A 16647-nucleotide genomic window follows, 5' to 3' on the forward strand; every position below is an offset into this window, starting at 1 on the left:
GTTAGACCTGGCCTTTTCAATTCGCCGTATGATATTACAATCGATGCCTGCCGACATAGCCCGTCCTACTTCTACAGTTCACTCTTGTATTCTATATGCAATGATTCGGGTGATCCCTTCAGGACCAGCCATAACCCCCACAACGATATCCTTTACTGATATCAATGTGGCTTGTGGACAAATTATCTTGTCAAAAACTTATTGCCCCTTTTCCCTTCGCTTCCTCCATTCATTGAGAGCCTCGTCCCAATCCCTCCAGTCCTCACCACACCTTTCCTTTACTACACCCCAACTTCTTGCCCTTATAATATTCTCCACTCCCCTCTCTTGTCTAACGATGGCGGCTAACCTCTCCGTCCTCGGTTCCGTTGGAAAGAACCTCCCGGAATAGGGATCTAACCTCTCATCCACAACTCTTTCCCTATCCTTCTCGCTCTCCACCTGTCGTAAGACCGACTCGGGATCATCTGGATCGGGACTCGTAGCTACTGAAGCGCAGTAATTCAGGACATCAGACCTCGCTTGCCACGAGGGGAATAGAACCTGCTCCTTGAAATTCCGACACGGTCCCGGAGCTATCTGCCGCAAACTTGGAAGCCGGGAACTGCGGGTGGAAGTAGAGGATGGGTCGAAGCCTGCCGCTGCGGGTGTGACGAGCGCATTTAAGTTTTGGGTTATGCTGTCGTCAATGGAAGCGCGAGATAACCGGAGAAAGTCTGAGGAGGTGTCAAACGATGAAGAGTTGCATAGGATTGAATGGTAGCCAACCTCTTAAAGCGACTGTGGAGAAGCAGAATTGCGGAGAAAGCCCGGGAGAAGGTGAGGCCTGGGTCATCGTGTCTGGTGGAGAGCCGGATGCCTCTGCTTTAGAGGACTTTGACCAGAAGAAGCTCGCCAGTATGAAGGAGAATTCGAGAATTGACTGTAGTCTGATGACTAGTGTTGGTCAAATTCGAGCGAAGCTTCGAGGTGGAGGCGAGTTCTGTCAAGCTGTCGATCTGTCGAGCGAACTCTCTTTAGCGTCTGATAAAGCTCCCGATGACGAAGTTGCTGTGAAGCCCAGTTTGTTTCCCATTACACCTTCTTCAATCCTTTCTCTTTTCATTATGCTTTGTCAATGTCTAATACGCACACTGATGTGCTCCTGGTACGTTTGCTATAATTGTTTTGGTGTTGGATGTTGCCGATTTCATACCAGTTTCCGGTTCTTGCCACTTATTGTAACTACGCAGTGAGAACCTACTTTTGAAGTATTTTTCTTTCGATGATGTTCATACATCAAATTGATTGCCCTTTTTTCATTGTTTACGCATTCATCAAGAATGGACGTTTGCTTTGCAGCATTGTAGATGCTGACTTCAATAGGCTGGGGCCCTTGCGGCCGTCACAGTCGACCTGCTGGTGTACCCATTGGATACCCTGAAAACCCGATTCCAAAGTCGAGACTACCAGAAGACATATTACGATGCCTCCAAGCATGCTGTCAATAGAAAACTGCTTTTCCGAGGTCTGTACCAAGGAATGGGAAGTATTATTTTGGTCACAATACCCTCATGTAATTATCTATTCGATACCCAGTTCCCTATCCGAGCACTGACATTCATGCAGCGGGTGCATTCTTCACTACGTATGAGGCTGTGAAATCCGTGCTCACAAAGGCCAATTCCACTCTCAAAGGGTCGCCATCGCCTTCGGTGCCGCAACCATTCATTCATAGCGCGGCATCGGCAACCGCTGAGCTTGTTTCTTGTTTCATCCTCACCCCTGCAGAGGTCCTCAAGCAGAATGCTCAGATGATCCGTCGGCCAACTGAATCCTCAGCTTCCAAGTCCCTGACATTGTTTCAACGGTCAGTGACTCTGCAAGCACTCAAACAGTTTAAAAGACCATCGCAGTTGTGGAGTGGCTATACCGCTTTAGCAGCTCGTAATCTGCCCTTCACCGCTATGCAGTTCCCAATGTTTGAGCATCTAAAAGCAAGCATTAGAGAACATAGAAAGAGTAATGGAACATTCACGGGGGGTATATCAGAAACCGCTTTGATAACAGCAGTCAGTGCTGGAAGCGCTGGGTCCATTGCTGCACTGCTTACCACACCGGTCGACGTTGTGAAAACTCGAATCATGCTCTCTGCAGCTGGGGAGAGTTCCGAATATCAGACCAAGAACGATGTGGAAAGGGCCAAACGTCAAGGACAGTCGCTGGAGAAGCTGGCCAGTGAGAAGGGTATCACTAAGAAGGGCGGCCTTACTGTTGCCCGAGAGATCTTCCAAAAAGATGGAATCAAGGGTCTATTCAGGGGAGGGGTGTTGCGAGCAGCATGGACAGCACTTGGGAGCGGCCTTTATCTCGGTGCATATGAAAGTGGAAGGCTCTGGCTGGGAGATCGACATGAAGGAAACCACGAAATGTGATGGAATTGGCGGGCAATTTAGACCAAGACCAGTCGCGCATCTCCCAACAATCGTCCTCGAAGCATGTGTTGTCTGTGTTATCTGACCCTTACCTGGAGCAAGCATTTCATGCCTATCTTGTAGGTGGTTCTCGCCCAAGGGGACCACATCAGCCGATCGCGGAGGCAGGTTTGGAATCTTTGCTCTCAGATATCGAGTATTTCAAGAGCAGTGTTGTCAAGGCGCCGCATTGATTGGCACAGTAGGCATTCTGAGATAACGAAATGATTCGCGAGGATTCATCGCAGGCGCAACCTCGACTATCATAGATACCACAACGCCAGCGGCGCGGCCCAGCCAATGCGCATGTTCAAGCCGCGGCATCTGAAAGTACGTGTAGCACCGCAGCCGTGTATGCGAAGTAGGATGTGAATATGCGCAGGAGCAGTAATATCTTGACCACCCTCGGTTCGGTCCCGGGTGCCCTGTTGGCATGCTCCACAATTCCAGTCCACGGTACAGTCCAGCTGTCCAGGACCCTGCCACACCAGGAACTCCCGGGCCAGGCTGAGATGCAGCATCTCAAGCCGCAAATTGCGCGGTGAGAAGCAGCACTGCAGTACACAGGATCATCGACCACCGTTCGCGCTCTTGCTGGAATTCAATTGCTATTGCCACCTTGAAGACGCCATGTCTTACCCGATTTCGCCAACACTAACACTGATTGCGCAATACCGCAACCAGACATTGAAATTGAATTTTTCAGGGCATCTTATTATGGCCTCTGGCCCGCGTAGGATCAACTGAGGGCTCCGTAGGTAAAACTGTAAAATTCCTCCCATCCCTCCCACTCCTTCACCATTTCTCGCGGGCCTCCAAAGCAAACGGACGAAGGGAACTACTTCACTGCACAGAATCCCACGGCCTGTTTTCTGCAGTGACTCGTTCAACTGTGAAGCTGATCTCCCATACTCGAGAGAGATGGCTATCATTCCCTTCGCGCCCTTGGCTGCCGACCATCCCAAGCCCAGCGAGGCTGCGGTCACCAATCATGACTTTCTTCCGGGTGCCAATGCGAAGAATGATAACCTTCTCGTTGTATCCCCATACGACGAGGAGCCACATCTTCTTGACCTCCGCACTCTGGATACCGCAAACCAGCTACTTGCTAAGGCTCTTGTGGGATTGAAGTGTTTGAGGGATGATTACGCAACTGCTCCATATGTCGAAATTTTCAACGTGAGCCATCCCAGAAAAATTCTCCCAACTCGTTATATATTCATACGTTGGGAGGGCAGCGCCTTCTTCCATCTGCCTCCTCAACTCCGCTCATGATTCTGACAATAACTTAGTGGCCCGAAGTCATCGAGTCAGTCCGGCAGCTGGCTGCAGCCTCGGACTTCACGTGGAAGGAAAGCTCTTTCTACATCGTTGTCTTCAGATCTCGAATCCCACCGACTACAGTCTATGCCGATCTTGGTGTTCTTGACAAGGCTGCTCATCAAGAGGCAACTAAGAGCGGGGGATTTCTTAAGTAAGATAGATGGCTACTTTCCACCGATGCCAGTATTGACCAATTTACTCGCAGGTATTGGTTTGGAGAGCCTGACCAAGACGGAAGAAACCTCGCAACTTGCGTTTGGCGTAACCAGGAAGATGCCAAGATTGGAAGTGTCGGAGAGGCTCATCGCCGTGCTGCAGGTGCAACTCGACTTTTGTACACCGAATGGAGAATCGAGCGTCTGAGACTTCTCATCAAGGACAATGTTGATAGCTGGGAGATCATTCCATGGGTTGACTGAGGGAGGCTTTCGAGATTTCGGAGTTTTAGGCTGTGCTTGCGGAAAAGGAGTCATTGGTATTCGATTGTTTGCTTGCTCACGCATAGCTTGGCGTACTTGGAGTGAGAGACAGGAATCTTGATAGCACACCATAGAGCTAGATCAATAGAAGAGGTTCAGTCCCTGGCGATTAGTCTGTGGTTTCCATGTCGGTTGGAGCACTTTAAAAACATGCAATCTTGCTTGCTTATACTCTGGAAGACTATTTATGAAGGATTCAGAATGAAAAATCCCCAGGACATCAGTGAGGTGACGTTGAGAATACATCGTGGGGGACGTGGGGGGCAGCTTGCGGCTTTGACACTAGCGTATTTCTGTCGCGCACAAACGAGGCATCTTCGAAAAGTTCACGCTTGTATTGCCGCCCACCACATCAACCTTGAACCTTTCAAGCTCAACCCCCCGGAATCGATAGATCTTGCTGGAAGACTCTATTCCATCATGGCAGACGTCAAGGAAGTCCCCTTGAACTCGGTCCAGGTTGAGGCCTTGGTACGTTTGAGTCCCCACTCCCCGTTGCAAGATAATTGCGAGACTAATACAGCCTACAGGTGGTCATGAAAATTGTCAAGGCTTGCGCCGCGACTTTCCCCACGACCGCTACTGGATCCCTGGTCGGTATGGACGTTAATGGAACGCTGCAAATCACGAATTCTTTCCCATTCCCAACTGCGGATATCGCAGCCTCCGAGTCGCATCCGAATGATCATATGGCCGCTTCAAACATGGCAGCTGCGGCTCCCCGATCGAAGGCGAATATCGCATACCAAAATGAGATGATCAAGTATCTCCGAGAGGTTAACGTGGATGCGAATAATGTTGGGTGGTACACGAGTGCGAATATGGGCAACTTTATCAATACCAGCTTGATCGAGAACCAGTTCCACTACCAGAAGGAGATGAACGAGAGAACAGTTGCTTTGGTTCACGATGTCAGCAGAAGCTCCCAGGGTGCTCTGAGTCTACGAGCCTTCAGGTTATCTCCGAGCTTTATGGCGGCATACAAGGAGGGAAAGTTCACGACGGAGAAGTAAGTCATATAAATCATATAATTAGAATTCTACTAACACCTCAACAGCATGCAAAAGACGAAGCTTACATACAAGGACATTCTGGTTGAATTACCTATCATCGTCCACAACTCACACCTCCTTACATCGTTCTTGCATCAATTACCAACCCCAGTCCCTGAGGGGGAACTCGAATTCCCTGCCAGTCTTGCAGATCTCACAAGAGATACCCCTCAGATCCCACTCTATCCCAACCTCGAATCTCTCGACCTGTCCATCGACCCCTACCTTGAGAGGACGTGTGATATGCTGTTAGACAGTATCGAGACACATTATACCGAACTCAACAACTTCCAATATTACCAGCGACAGCTGGCCCGTGAGCAGGCTAAGATTGCGGCATGGAAGACCAAGCGTGTAGCGGAGAATGCCACAAGGGCCACGCAGAAGTTGGCGCCACTGCCGGAGGATGAATGGGAGAGACTATTCAAGCTTCCAGCGGAGCCAAGCAGACTGGAGGGTATGTTGAATGCCCGACAGGTGGATCAATACTCGAGACAAGTGGATGGCTTTACTGCTAGTGTCACTGGCAAGATGTTTGCGGTTAAGAGCAACTTGTTGCCAGATTCGCAATAAATATGGTCGGAGGGCGCGTTCATAGGAGGGGATGAAGGTCATAGCATCTTCTCTCACGAAAGGAATATGTAGCTGGGGTTTGCATTGGATGGCTGGCGTTCAGAGGGCATGTCAATAAGCGCGGTTACCTGACCAAAAAGGAGCGATAAGAAGTACAGTAGTTGTGGTCTCTGAGAACTTCTTATCGCTCAGTCAAATTGCAGTGACCTAGAGTCTTAAGTCAATGAAAAACGTGAAATGAATTCTGGCCGCTCAGGATCCGTCTTCTGCCCCTCCTTGTCCCAGGGGGTTTTCCTGCTGCACGTTTTTCCGAAGAGGACGCTAGTGGGCTAGTGGCACAGCAACATACTCCTGGTAGAAAAGCCCCTCCCTCCATCGAAAATTACTGACCAGATCCTCCCTCTCCATCCTCCTCCATTCACCTCGTCCTACCACTAAATATCAATGTAAGTAGCTCAGTTAGCAGCGAGATGAACTAGGTTGCCTCATACAATACCCCGAAACTGATCTCTTCTTCTCCGTCAAGTATTCATTCCCCACCTTCTCGATAAACCCCACACCGCAACAATGTCTGCTCCAGCTGCAAAGTTCAAGGTCGCGGATCTCTCACTTGCTGCCTTCGGCCGCAAGGAGATTGAACTCGCCGAGAATGAAATGCCTGGTTTGATGGCTACTCGTGCTAAGTATGCTGCCGATCAACCCCTCAAGGGCGCTCGCATTGCTGGGTGTCTCCACATGACCATTCAGACTGCTGTTCTCATCGAGACCCTCACACACCTTGGAGCTGAGGTTACCTGGACATCTTGCAACATCTTCAGCACCCAGGACCACGCTGCTGCTGCCATTGCTGCTGCTGGTAAGTCGCGCGCCTCTTGCTTCCTCGAAACCTAGCTAATCATATAGGTGTCCCCGTTTTCGCATGGAAGGGTGAGACTGAGGAGGAATACGAGTGGTGCTTAGAGCAACAACTTGTTGCATTCAAGGATGGCAAGAGCCTGAACTTGATTCTCGATGATGGTGGAGATCTCACTGCTCTCGTTCACAAGAAGTACCCAGAGATGCTGAAGGGCTGCTACGGTGTCTCAGAGGAGACCACCACTGGTGTTCACCACTTGTACAAGATGTTGAAGAACAAGACCCTCCTTGTGCCAGCTGTCAATGTTAACGACTCTGTCACCAAGTCCAAATTCGACAACCTGTACGGTTGCCGTGAGTCCTTGATCGATGGTATCAAGCGTGCCACTGATGTCATGATCGCTGGTAAGATCGCGGTTGTTGCCGGTTACGGTGATGTTGGTAAGGGCTGTGCCATGGCTCTTCACGGAATGGGAGCTCGTGTCATTGTTACCGAAGTCGACCCTATCAACGCTCTCCAGGCTGCTGTCTCCGGATACCAGGTTACAACTATGGAGAAGGCTGCTAGTATTGGCCAAATCTTTGTCACTACCACCGGATGCAGAGATATCTTGCGTGCAGAACACTTTGAGCAAATGCCCAATGACGCAATCGTCTGCAGTAAGTGCCATAATATTCGTTTTAAAAATCATAGCTAACGGTTTCCCAAAGACATTGGTCACTTTGATATCGAGATCGACGTCGCCTGGTTGAAGAAGAACGCTGCCAGCGTTCAAAACATCAAGCCCCAGGTTGACCGTTACCTCATGAAGAACGGTCGCCACATCATTCTCCTCGCTGAGGGTCGTCTCGTTAACTTGGGCTGCGCTACTGGCCACTCATCCTTCGTCATGTCCTGCTCTTTCACAAACCAAGTTCTTGCTCAAATCATGCTGTTTAAGTGCGAGGATGCGGCTTTTGGAAAGAAGTACGTCGAATTTGGCAAGACTCAGAAGCTCCCAGTTGGCGTCTACGTTCTGCCCAAGATCCTGGATGAGACTGTTGCTAAGCTCCACTTGGCTCACGTCAACGCTGAGTTGACCAAGCTCACTCCAACCCAAGCTGAGTATCTTGGTCTTGAGGTTGAGGGTCCATTCAAGAGCGAGTTGTAAGTTTTAACCATTTTTGTTTTCATCCATAAGACTAATTTCGTTCCAGGTACCGTTACTAGACTTTGTTCCTCTCGGAATTTCTTTAGCAAGATATGTGGGATCGACCTTTCAACACGATTAATGATGGCATGATCTGGGAAAAGCATTTGTCTTCAACGGCATATACAACAGTTCTCGGGAAAAGTTTCAACAATGGACAATGGGGTTTCATTTTTCTCAGCGAATGGCGTTACTTGGCTCTTCAACCACGGTCAAGTAGAAGTTCGGTCTTTTGCTTAGACACAAAGAAGTCCTTTGGCTTTGCAGTTACATAATGTTCATGCAAGATGATTCTGACTTTAAGTTGGCGTGATCCCAATAATATTGTTCTATGAGTGAAGTCTTCTATCGGGTATAATTGATCTGGGCCTATATACCAGAACTAATATACTTCTTTATGTTGAAGGGGATCATTCGTATGAGCGTATAGCAATGTTGACGAAGATTTGTGGAAGAGGGTGTGTTCACATTCCCGAATGTAGTTTCTAGGCCAAACTGCAATCATTGGCAAGTAGGGAGGGAATTGATCTCTTTATACGAGATGTCTGAATGCCAGGCCAGTTGCACCAAATCAACCATATCCTCCTTAGAGGTATTCTTGTACTATTCAAAAATACGCCATAGACGCCCCATAAACACCCCTCGCCGCAGATGTGGACCATAACAACGTCTATAGCTTCTCCCTACTGGCTATCCTCTCGAGCTCTCGTGTCACTTCCTCCCTTAACTTCCTGGACAGTTCGGCAGCTTCATCCTCGTCAAGCTCAGTCCTCTGGCCTCGGCCAAACATGGTAAATGATCGATTTCGCAACTCCGGCGTAAGCGGTGGACGGGGTATGATATGGAAATGTACATGTGGGACGACCTGGGCTGCGGCAGCACCTGCGACAGAAATGTCTATTAGCATTTTCCTTAAAAAACAATGATAGTATCGCGTGCCGTTATTCTGCACGATATTCCAATCGTGCACGCCAGTAACGTTCGCCAACACCCGACTCATCCTGGGTAGCCACAAGCCCAACTCCCTAGATTCCTCCTCGGTAACATCCGAGATCTTCTCGCGGTGCTGGCGCGTAGTAACAAGCAGATGGCCCGGGGATAAAGGCATGATGTCCAAAAAGGCCATGCATAACGGCGTGCTGAGGATAACGAACGCGGGCGGGGATACGAGGTCGTAATCGGGATCCGGGTTTGGGGATGCTGGGTAATGGGCTACAATATTGCAGAACGGACATGAGGAGCGGGACGCCATGGCGAGTGGTTTCCTGAGAGCGAGACGCCCAGTCCGGGGGCTCAAGGGCTGATTATAGAGCGCGATGCATGCTGGAGTCGACGGATGTGAGGATGGGTATTGGAATGGCAAAGGAGGCTCTCGTCACTGTACATGGGGGGGATACCTTTAGCGAGCCGAGGCGGGAGGGGCAGGGGTCGCTTTTCAGTGGGTCGCGGGGTAAAGTGCAGATTCAAAGATTCAGTCAGAAGCATCCGACATCCTTCTCATTATCAAACCCACGTACGGTAAGGTTTCAGCCTCATATCGATCTATTGACTCTTGTATACCGACGGTAGGTGTTATGACTGCCTCTGTTCCTTTGCAATAATCGTCGACTCCTTGAACGGCTTACATTCGGCCTCATGCACGACAGGATTACAGCAGCAATGCTTGCCATTACGAATACAAAATGGATTCAAGGCACCCAAGGTGACGCATTTAAATAAATGATATCAGTCGTTGCGGGGAACCTCCCGCCACAATTACGATCCAGGATCACGGAGCGTAGATATTGTAGACTTTTCTTTTTGTTTTTCTATAAGAGTCAAGCGGCTGTCAAAGTAGGGAGCCAAATCTCGACTCCATAGAACTCAGTTGAACAAGTCTTCCCCGCTTTCAACATCCAAGCAAGCTTCCGACCTCACTAGATACCTGTTTTACTCTCAACGACTCTCAAGATGAGCAACCCTGCAATCGAGAAGTACGGCTGGACATCTGTCCCCCGAAAAGTCGAAACCCTCCTCAAACAATCCCAAGCCTCGGGCCCCGCACCCTCCCTCTCCATCTCCTCAATCCCACTTCCCTACTCCACACTATCCAAAGCCGTCTACGAATACGCGCAGAAAGAGCTCCCCATCGAGACCTTCAACCACAGCCTCCGCGTCTTCTACTACGGAAGCGCCATCCTCTCGTACGCCTTCCCCAGCTGGTCAACGCCCTCCTTCAACGAGACCTATTTCCTAGCATGCCTACTACACGACATCGGCACCACCGACAAGAATATCCACGCCACGCTCCTCTCCTTTGAATTCTATGGCGGCTTCCTCGCCCTCGATCTCCTGAAGCTCCTCAACGCCCCGAGGGAGCAGGCCGAGAACGTCGCCGAGGCTATCATCCGTCATCAGGATCTGGGCGATGAGGGCACCATCACGCGCGTCGGCGCCTTGATACAGTTGGCTACGATCTTTGATAATATGGGAGGCCAGCCGCAGCTGGTGAGTAAGGATACGATTGAGAGTGTGACGAAGGCGTATCCGAGGAAGAAGTGGAGTTCTTGCTTTGCGGCTACGATTAGGAGGGAGAATGGGCTGAAGCCTTGGGCCCATACTACTGCCCTTGGGGAGAGGGCTTTCCCGGAGGGGGTTGAGTCGAATGAGTTGATGGCGCCGTATGACAACTCAGAATGAAGGGCATGGGGCGAATAAGGAGGTTGTTGGAGCAAAACCTATCACGGACAGTTGCAAGAAAGCGAGGCTGTGTGAACATACTCTAATTTGACATTTTTCTTTATGTGTACGTATTGAAACAGAAGTTACATGAACGCCCCCAAATGCGCAGAAACCTGACAAGCATGCTACCAAAGATAGGAAATCAAAATGATTGACATGATTCCGGGTCTCGTGGATCGCGTGGTGGGTGACATAGGAGAGAGTTGAACGAGCGTGAAAGGAACGAAGCAAACGCATATTCCATGACAACTCCAAAACTTCTTAATCAAGCCTTCAACTCCCTTTCCATGCATTTCGTACACATAACGACTGTCTCATTACCGACCTCCTTCGGAAAGAATGCGCTGTCCGGGAAATCACCGTTGCAGCTTACGCATCGGAAGCACTTGTCGTGCCACTCCCCGCCCATAGCCTGGACCACAGGACCGATGACTGGGAGTCTGCACTTGCGGCACTTTGGAGCTCGTCTCTCAGTGCGTTTTGTCTGGCAGTTTATACACCAGGCATATCCATCCTTCTCGATGTGGCTCATTCCCTGTTCGAAAGGATCACCACACTCGGCACAGAAGAAGTGCCCGAAATGCCAGTGTGCTCCGAGTGCGACAGTATGTTCGCCGATGATAGGAGTCTTGCAGTGCTTGCATTTGGGCGCATAAAGCTCATGCCAGTCGAGATGGCAAAAGTAACGAAGTCGAGAATCGCCATCATCTTCCGCTGTCTGGCCTTCAATCTCTGGGACCGATTCTCCTCGAGCGCGACGTTCAATTCGATCAAGACGCTGGTCACGCATCACCGAAGGCTCCTCGAAAACTTCGAGTGCTTCAAGCCCAGTTCCACATGTAAAACAGATGAAGCATTCAGGGTGGTATTTTTCTGTGGCGCCTCGAAGTCCTACTACACGTCCCTCGATTGGAAGTTGGCATTGATGGCAAGTAGCGGTTGCTCTTTTACCGGCTGGTGACCAATGGCTTCGAGGATTAGGTACAATTGCATGGTGACGTGGGGGAGGGCGCCCCGCAGCTGTTTTTGGGTCTGGGAGGGGTCTCCTCGAATTAGATTTGGTATCACTGGACTCGATGCTAATAGTTGGAACGTCGGCTGTCGAGACAGATATCTTTGGTATGTCCGGGACGTTAATTGTAGGGACAGATGGCGCTGTATCTGGAAGATTTATGGTTGGAACAGAGATGGCGGGGACGTCATTTACTTGGATTGAGGGTGCGTCAGGAAGCTGAATGGTCGGGATAGGGATCGAGACATCCTTCGAATCAGCTCGAGAAGGTATGGCCCTCCTCTGGATATGGGAACCTCGGCTCCCTGATTGGCTTTGCACTTCTGGCTTCACATCAGCCTCTTTCGGCTTCCAATTTGCTTCAAAGCTTACAATCGGGCGGCCCGGTTTATCACTGACAACAGTAGGGGTCGGTAGCTTAGGACTGCGATCCTTCAGACGCATACTAGTAGCCTGCCGGATCTCGTCGCTTCTGATTTCAAGGCCGTTCTTGGTAGGTGTCTCAGCTCGTTGTCCATTTGGGTTTTGGGGGGGTGGGGGTGGATTGGCAGTGTAGAGTGGATTTCTTGACTGAGAGGGTGGGTTTCGATGGATTTCGAACCTCGAGATCTTTTTAGTAGGCTCGGGAGGAGTGCTGTTTGACTGTATTACGTCCTGTGCAAACTGGACACGGTTCAGGGGATTTCGCGGCTTGAGGCGCAAAGGAGCTGGAGCGTCTTGTGAATCGATGGAGTGGCTGCGATCTGTATCCTCCTGCTCTGGTTCCTCCCAGATCTGCTCGCCCGTGAAGGTACCCGCAATCTCACCACTGATATTTCTTTTGGCACTGGTACTCCTGCGTGGGGCAGCCGATGGTCTGCTAGCATTGGTAATACTACCGTATGATTTCTTGGTTGAGGTAGTAGTTGCAATATCTCGGGAAGAATCCACCGACCTGCGAACTGTATGGTCTGGGCTTACATTGCGGTCCAACCGGGAATCATCAGAACCGCCACTTGATACACGGCTACGCTCTGAACGCGTTCCACCGCTGCTGCTTGATCTCCCAGAGATTGAGCATGGAATGTCTCGTGCAAGACCGGTAACCATGCCAACCCCCCCATAGCGACCAACGCTTTGAGTTCTTGCATGTTGGTAACTATTCTTTCTCAGGTGCTCTTTATATCGGTATGGCGCGCCTGGCTTGATAGCCGCTTCGGGATGCTGATGTTGCCAGACTAATTCCGAAGCTTCCGCTTGTGCTGCGGCGTGAATCCTCATTTCCTCTTCATCTACTTCATTCAAGTCCATATCTTCCATGGCCTCTCGCAGAGATACTGCTTCCTCTTTCTCCATCCATCTTTGGCCTCGTTCAATGTATGTGGCACTTGGGACAACCTCAGAAGGCTTCAGAGGTACAACAGGTGCTCCTGGTGAGCGTGGTTGCTGTACAAGCGGACGGCCAATTCTTGAGTTTGGTGAAGAGTATGTAGAGAGAGATGATCGAGCTCTTCGGTGAGACAACACGCTGCTAGAACGTTGTGCAAACTCGTTCGATGGCGAGGCTATTGGTTCATTCGGTTGTGGTGTCTTTGAAAGACCCCTATCTGACTCGTGCCTATTGCTGGGAGGCTGAGGTCTGGCACCGCTTGGACGAGCGACACGATTGTTCCTGAGATCTGCGAGATAGCTAGCTGCAGCAGGTCAGTATGAGGGGTATGGAATAATATAGAGTATATATGCTTCGGCATCCAAGCAGACAACATAGACAGCTACTGACCAAATTGCTCATTTGACATGTATACTGGTCCAGGAGGGCTGATTTTGCGAGTGCGGTCTCTGGATCTCCCTCGGAGCATCGTGATGGCTAATTTAGGCCACGTTTATTGCAGGATGGGTTGTTCGATGTACAGCTTGTTCCGATGTGTCGATATTGATACAGTCAGGAGTAGGAGAGGCGTTTGCGTCGTCGAAACAATTGGGAGCTGGGCAAAGCTTAAGAGGTATTAAAGGTCCTTAAATAGCGTTTGAAAGAAGGAAGAAAAAATATTATTTAAGTGCAATGGCGGTAAGATATTATGGATGAATAACAGATGGTCGTTATAGGTAACAATGCAGCCAGAATCTCCGTCACCGTATGCGTTGGTGAGGGCTTTCGCGAATGTAAACAGTGCATCCGCGCTAGCAAATCGCCAGAGCAACATACGGACTACTCCGTAGAACTTATAAATGTTGACGAGTGTTCTGCTGTTACATCATACACTTTGTGAACTCATTGCTTCTATCAGCATAATAAGTACAGAACCCCCAGGATGTACGAGATGTACCAACTGTGCGTATACTGTATAGCTACGTGTACTGCGGTGGTGACTCCGGTCCTCTTGACTCAAAAGTGGGGAGATTTGCCGAGATTTAAAGCAGTAGATCGTTCAACAAAAGCAACATGGGGTCTTGTCCAACTTCGCCTCTTTACCACTTCATCTTTTCTACTTGGAGCACTCCATCTTCTTCTCTGTTCAGGGCTGTACCTTCAACTGTCTGAGGACCCCTGAGCGCGAGATGTCATTACGTAGGTAGGTCAGTCGTATTGGCTCCTCAACCGGAAGACGGCACACTTGTTGGTCGGTGCTCGTGAGCTCGTCCCCGGCGCTTGTACCCTTCCGCGGGGTTGGTGGTGGAGTACCTAGTCAATTTGATAGGCCCTGGAGCCAAAATGAACCTCACTTGAAGAATTCTTCATCTCCTGGCTCAGTTCTTTGGAGTCCGGGAATAAAAGTCGGATTTATTTGTTCTTGCTATAAAGTTGTGACTCGATGTCTTAGCACTTTAATCCTAATTTTCCTCCTCTTCTTTTCATGTGAGGTGATTTTTCGACGTTGCAGCGGCCATATAAATAATATGACTGTCATGAACGCCGAAAGACCGGACCAGTATGATGAGATTAATCAGGTGCATGAGGTTACGACTGATGGCAGTGCATCAAGTGACCCGGAGAAGCTTGGTGCTCTAGGAGACATAAGACAAATACCGGAGGAAGAGACCAAGCCCGTCGATGTACCACCTGATGGAGGGTATGGCTGGGTCTGTGTTGTCTGTGTGGCTCTCATGAACGCTCATACATGGGGAGTTAATAGTGTATGAATCCCGCTTTTCAAAGTTTCAAGCCCTCTTTTTCAAATAACTTGAACCATGCTAATGATTTACAGTCATATGGTGTGTTCCTAAGCCATTACCTTTCTAATAACTCCTTCCCAGGAGCGACCTCTCTTGACTATGCCTTCATTGGAGGCTTGTCCATCTCAATGGCCTTAATCGTCTCGCCACTAGCAACTGTCAGCGCGCGAGTATTTGGGACTCAGATTACCCTCGGCTTCGGGATTCTCCTTGAATTTGCAGGGCTCCTGGGCGCATCATGGTCAAACCGGATTTGGCATCTCTTTCTTTCTCAAGGCCTTGCCTTCGGGTTCGGGATGGGTTTTCTATTTGTGGCCAGTGTCGGCATTGTCCCTCAATGGTTCTCCAAGAAACGATCCTTTGCAAATAGCATAGCCGCAGGTGGAAGTGGAATTGGTGGTATGGTATACTCACTTTCGACCAACGCAATGATTAAGTCCATTGGCCTGGGCTGGGCCTTCCGTGTTCTGGCCATCCTCGCAGTCGTGGTCAATACAATTTGCACCCTTTTGGTTCGAGACCGTAACAAGGCTATCGGGTCAGTTCAGATGGCCTTCGACGTCCGCTTATTCAAGCGTGTGGAATTCCTTTTCCTCCTTGGATGGGGCTTCTTCTCTATGCTGGGCTATATCGTTCTTCTTTTCTCACTCCCTAATTACGCTAGAAGCATTGGGTTATCACCACAGCAAGGCTCGGTAATTGGCGCACTGTTAAACTTGGGCCAAGGTATGATTGAATTATCAAGACTGGGGCGATCTTTAGCTAATATCAATAGGTATTGGCCGACCATTTGTAGGATACTTCAGCGATGCAGCAGGCCGGATTAATATGGCAGGATTCTGTACCTTCCTTGCAGGACTGTTCTGTCTCGTCATCTGGATTTTCGCAAAGAGCTATGGCGTCTTGATATTCTTCGCTATTATCACTGGCACCGTGTCTGGGACATTTTGGGCCACCGTCGCCCCGGTTGGAGCCGAAGTCGTTGGTATTCAAGTAGTTCCCTCGGCACTATCTATCTGTTGGGTTATCTTGGTCTTGCCCTGTACTTTTGCAGAGCCGATTGCTTTAGAACTGCGCACCACTTCGGTGAACATTTATCGTCATGCACAGCTCTTCACTGGATTCATGTATATTGGAGCAGCTATATGCATGTGGTTTTTGCGAGTGTGGAAGATCAACGATAATGAGAAGAAGGCGCAGGCAAAGGAGGAGAGAGAGCGAGAGACTCAAGCCAACAATACGGAGCTGAAGGGCAAATCTGATTTATCAAGGCATGCTAGCAGAACGGCGAGCGTGAAGAGTAAGGTTAAAGCAGCGAAGGGATTGTGGTCATGGCAACGTGTTTAATCAGATGTTCAATGCCCCTTGATCATAGGCGACTCTGGATAATACATTTTAATCATAAATAATTATCAAGATATCGACAAGTATTTTGGAATCGCGCTCGACGAGAAAATATACCACCAGTGACGATAAACACCCAGATGAGGGCTTTCGTGGATATGATGCGGCGAACAGGGGGGTCCTGATTTACGAATACCAATATTTTTCAAAGGGGGGGAGGGGGAGGGTTCCTCAACAAGCAGATAGCGATAGAAGAGTGAGTGCTCTCAAGCACAAATGCAGGCTACCTACACTCACAGTTCAGGCCTCCTCTCCTCTCAAATCCCAAAGTATCCCAATCTCACCCTCTTTCTTTCCACTCCGCACAAACTACTCATAAGCTCCAAGTCAAGTCCATATCTCAATCAATCAATTAATATATTTGCTCGTTTATATGGTGTCAGGCAGGCAAAATAAAGAGAGGTACAGGTTTTTTTTTTTTTTTTTTTTTTT

The 16647-nt window shown here is 49.4% G+C and overlaps 9 protein-coding genes across 9 annotated transcripts; 6 read left to right on the forward strand and 3 right to left on the reverse strand.

Moving 5' to 3' along the window:
- Positions 1–973, reverse strand: M430DRAFT_34513 (hypothetical protein). Its single transcript, XM_024866570.1, has 2 exons — positions 769–973; positions 1–716 (listed from the first exon to the last, which is right to left on the reverse strand). The coding sequence occupies exons 1-2, from the start codon at positions 833–835 to the stop codon at positions 199–201; spliced, it is 585 nt and encodes a 194-aa protein (XP_024721412.1). The 5' UTR covers positions 836–973; the 3' UTR covers positions 1–198.
- Positions 974–1521: 548 nt separating this feature from the next.
- On the forward strand, positions 1522–2414 carry M430DRAFT_49838 (hypothetical protein; the record flags this gene model as incomplete). The annotated part of the gene is made up of 2 exons (XM_024868091.1): positions 1522–1555; positions 1609–2414. 2 exons carry the CDS (start codon positions 1522–1524, stop codon positions 2412–2414), a joined length of 840 nt encoding a protein of 279 aa, XP_024721413.1.
- Positions 2415–3131: 717 nt separating this feature from the next.
- On the forward strand, positions 3132–4273 carry M430DRAFT_229896 (hypothetical protein). Its single transcript, XM_024864808.1, has 3 exons — positions 3132–3632; positions 3746–3927; positions 3982–4273. Exons 1-3 carry the CDS (start codon positions 3375–3377, stop codon positions 4193–4195), a joined length of 654 nt encoding a protein of 217 aa, XP_024721414.1. The 5' UTR covers positions 3132–3374; the 3' UTR covers positions 4196–4273.
- Positions 4274–4675: 402 nt separating this feature from the next.
- Positions 4676–5880, forward strand: M430DRAFT_49840 (hypothetical protein; the record flags this gene model as incomplete). The annotated part of the gene is made up of 3 exons (XM_024868092.1): positions 4676–4726; positions 4786–5264; positions 5313–5880. The coding sequence occupies 3 exons, from the start codon at positions 4676–4678 to the stop codon at positions 5878–5880; spliced, it is 1098 nt and encodes a 365-aa protein (XP_024721415.1).
- Positions 5881–6447: 567 nt separating this feature from the next.
- On the forward strand, positions 6448–7945 carry M430DRAFT_58028 (hypothetical protein; the record flags this gene model as incomplete). Its single annotated transcript, XM_024868705.1, has 4 exons — positions 6448–6736; positions 6784–7395; positions 7447–7882; positions 7933–7945. The coding sequence occupies 4 exons, from the start codon at positions 6448–6450 to the stop codon at positions 7943–7945; spliced, it is 1350 nt and encodes a 449-aa protein (XP_024721416.1).
- Positions 7946–8139: 194 nt separating this feature from the next.
- On the reverse strand, positions 8140–9283 carry M430DRAFT_119617 (hypothetical protein). The gene is made up of 2 exons (XM_024861753.1): positions 8865–9283; positions 8140–8807 (listed from the first exon to the last, which is right to left on the reverse strand). Exons 1-2 carry the CDS (start codon positions 9175–9177, stop codon positions 8596–8598), a joined length of 525 nt encoding a protein of 174 aa, XP_024721417.1. The 5' UTR covers positions 9178–9283; the 3' UTR covers positions 8140–8595.
- Positions 9284–9875: 592 nt separating this feature from the next.
- Positions 9876–10604, forward strand: M430DRAFT_100680 (hypothetical protein; the record flags this gene model as incomplete). Its single annotated transcript, XM_024860652.1, has 1 exon — positions 9876–10604. The coding sequence occupies one exon, from the start codon at positions 9876–9878 to the stop codon at positions 10602–10604; it is 729 nt and encodes a 242-aa protein (XP_024721418.1).
- A 307-nt stretch (positions 10605–10911) lies between these two features.
- M430DRAFT_18324 (hypothetical protein) lies at positions 10912–13496 on the reverse strand (the record flags this gene model as incomplete). The annotated part of the gene is made up of 2 exons (XM_024863844.1): positions 10912–13331; positions 13418–13496. The coding sequence occupies 2 exons, from the start codon at positions 13494–13496 to the stop codon at positions 10912–10914; spliced, it is 2499 nt and encodes an 832-aa protein (XP_024721419.1).
- Positions 13497–14694: 1198 nt separating this feature from the next.
- Positions 14695–16023, forward strand: M430DRAFT_90544 (hypothetical protein; the record flags this gene model as incomplete). Its single annotated transcript, XM_024869661.1, has 3 exons — positions 14695–14772; positions 14844–15537; positions 15587–16023. Coding segments are annotated over 3 exons (1209 nt in total), but the record flags the coding sequence as incomplete, so codon positions are not given.
- Positions 16024–16647: the final 624 nt, after the last annotated feature.

This window comes from Amorphotheca resinae, assembly GCF_003019875.1.
Source record: "Amorphotheca resinae ATCC 22711 unplaced genomic scaffold M430scaffold_5, whole genome shotgun sequence".
In the NCBI taxonomy this organism is placed as follows: Eukaryota; Fungi; Ascomycota; class Leotiomycetes; order Helotiales; family Amorphothecaceae; genus Amorphotheca; species Amorphotheca resinae.

Excerpts from the sequence above, each read along its gene's own strand:
- M430DRAFT_34513 (XM_024866570.1), bottom strand. The coding sequence starts at position 835 with ATGACCCAGGCCTCACCTTCTCCCGGGCTTTCTCCGCAATTCTGCTTC. Across the intron at positions 717-768 it reads CTCCACAGTCGCTTTAAGAG|ACTTTCTCCGGTTATCTCGC; the intron begins GTTGGCTACCAT and ends ACACCTCCTCAG.
- M430DRAFT_229896 (XM_024864808.1), top strand. The coding sequence starts at position 3,375 with ATGGCTATCATTCCCTTCGCGCCCTTGGCTGCCGACCATCCCAAGCCC. Across the intron at positions 3,633-3,745 it reads CATATGTCGAAATTTTCAAC|TGGCCCGAAGTCATCGAGTC; the intron begins GTGAGCCATCCC and ends ACAATAACTTAG. Across the intron at positions 3,928-3,981 it reads AAGAGCGGGGGATTTCTTAA|GTATTGGTTTGGAGAGCCTG; the intron begins GTAAGATAGATG and ends ATTTACTCGCAG.
- M430DRAFT_119617 (XM_024861753.1), bottom strand. The coding sequence starts at position 9,177 with ATGGCGTCCCGCTCCTCATGTCCGTTCTGCAATATTGTAGCCCATTAC. Across the intron at positions 8,808-8,864 it reads GAATATCGTGCAGAATAACG|GTGCTGCCGCAGCCCAGGTC; the intron begins GCACGCGATACT and ends TTTCTGTCGCAG.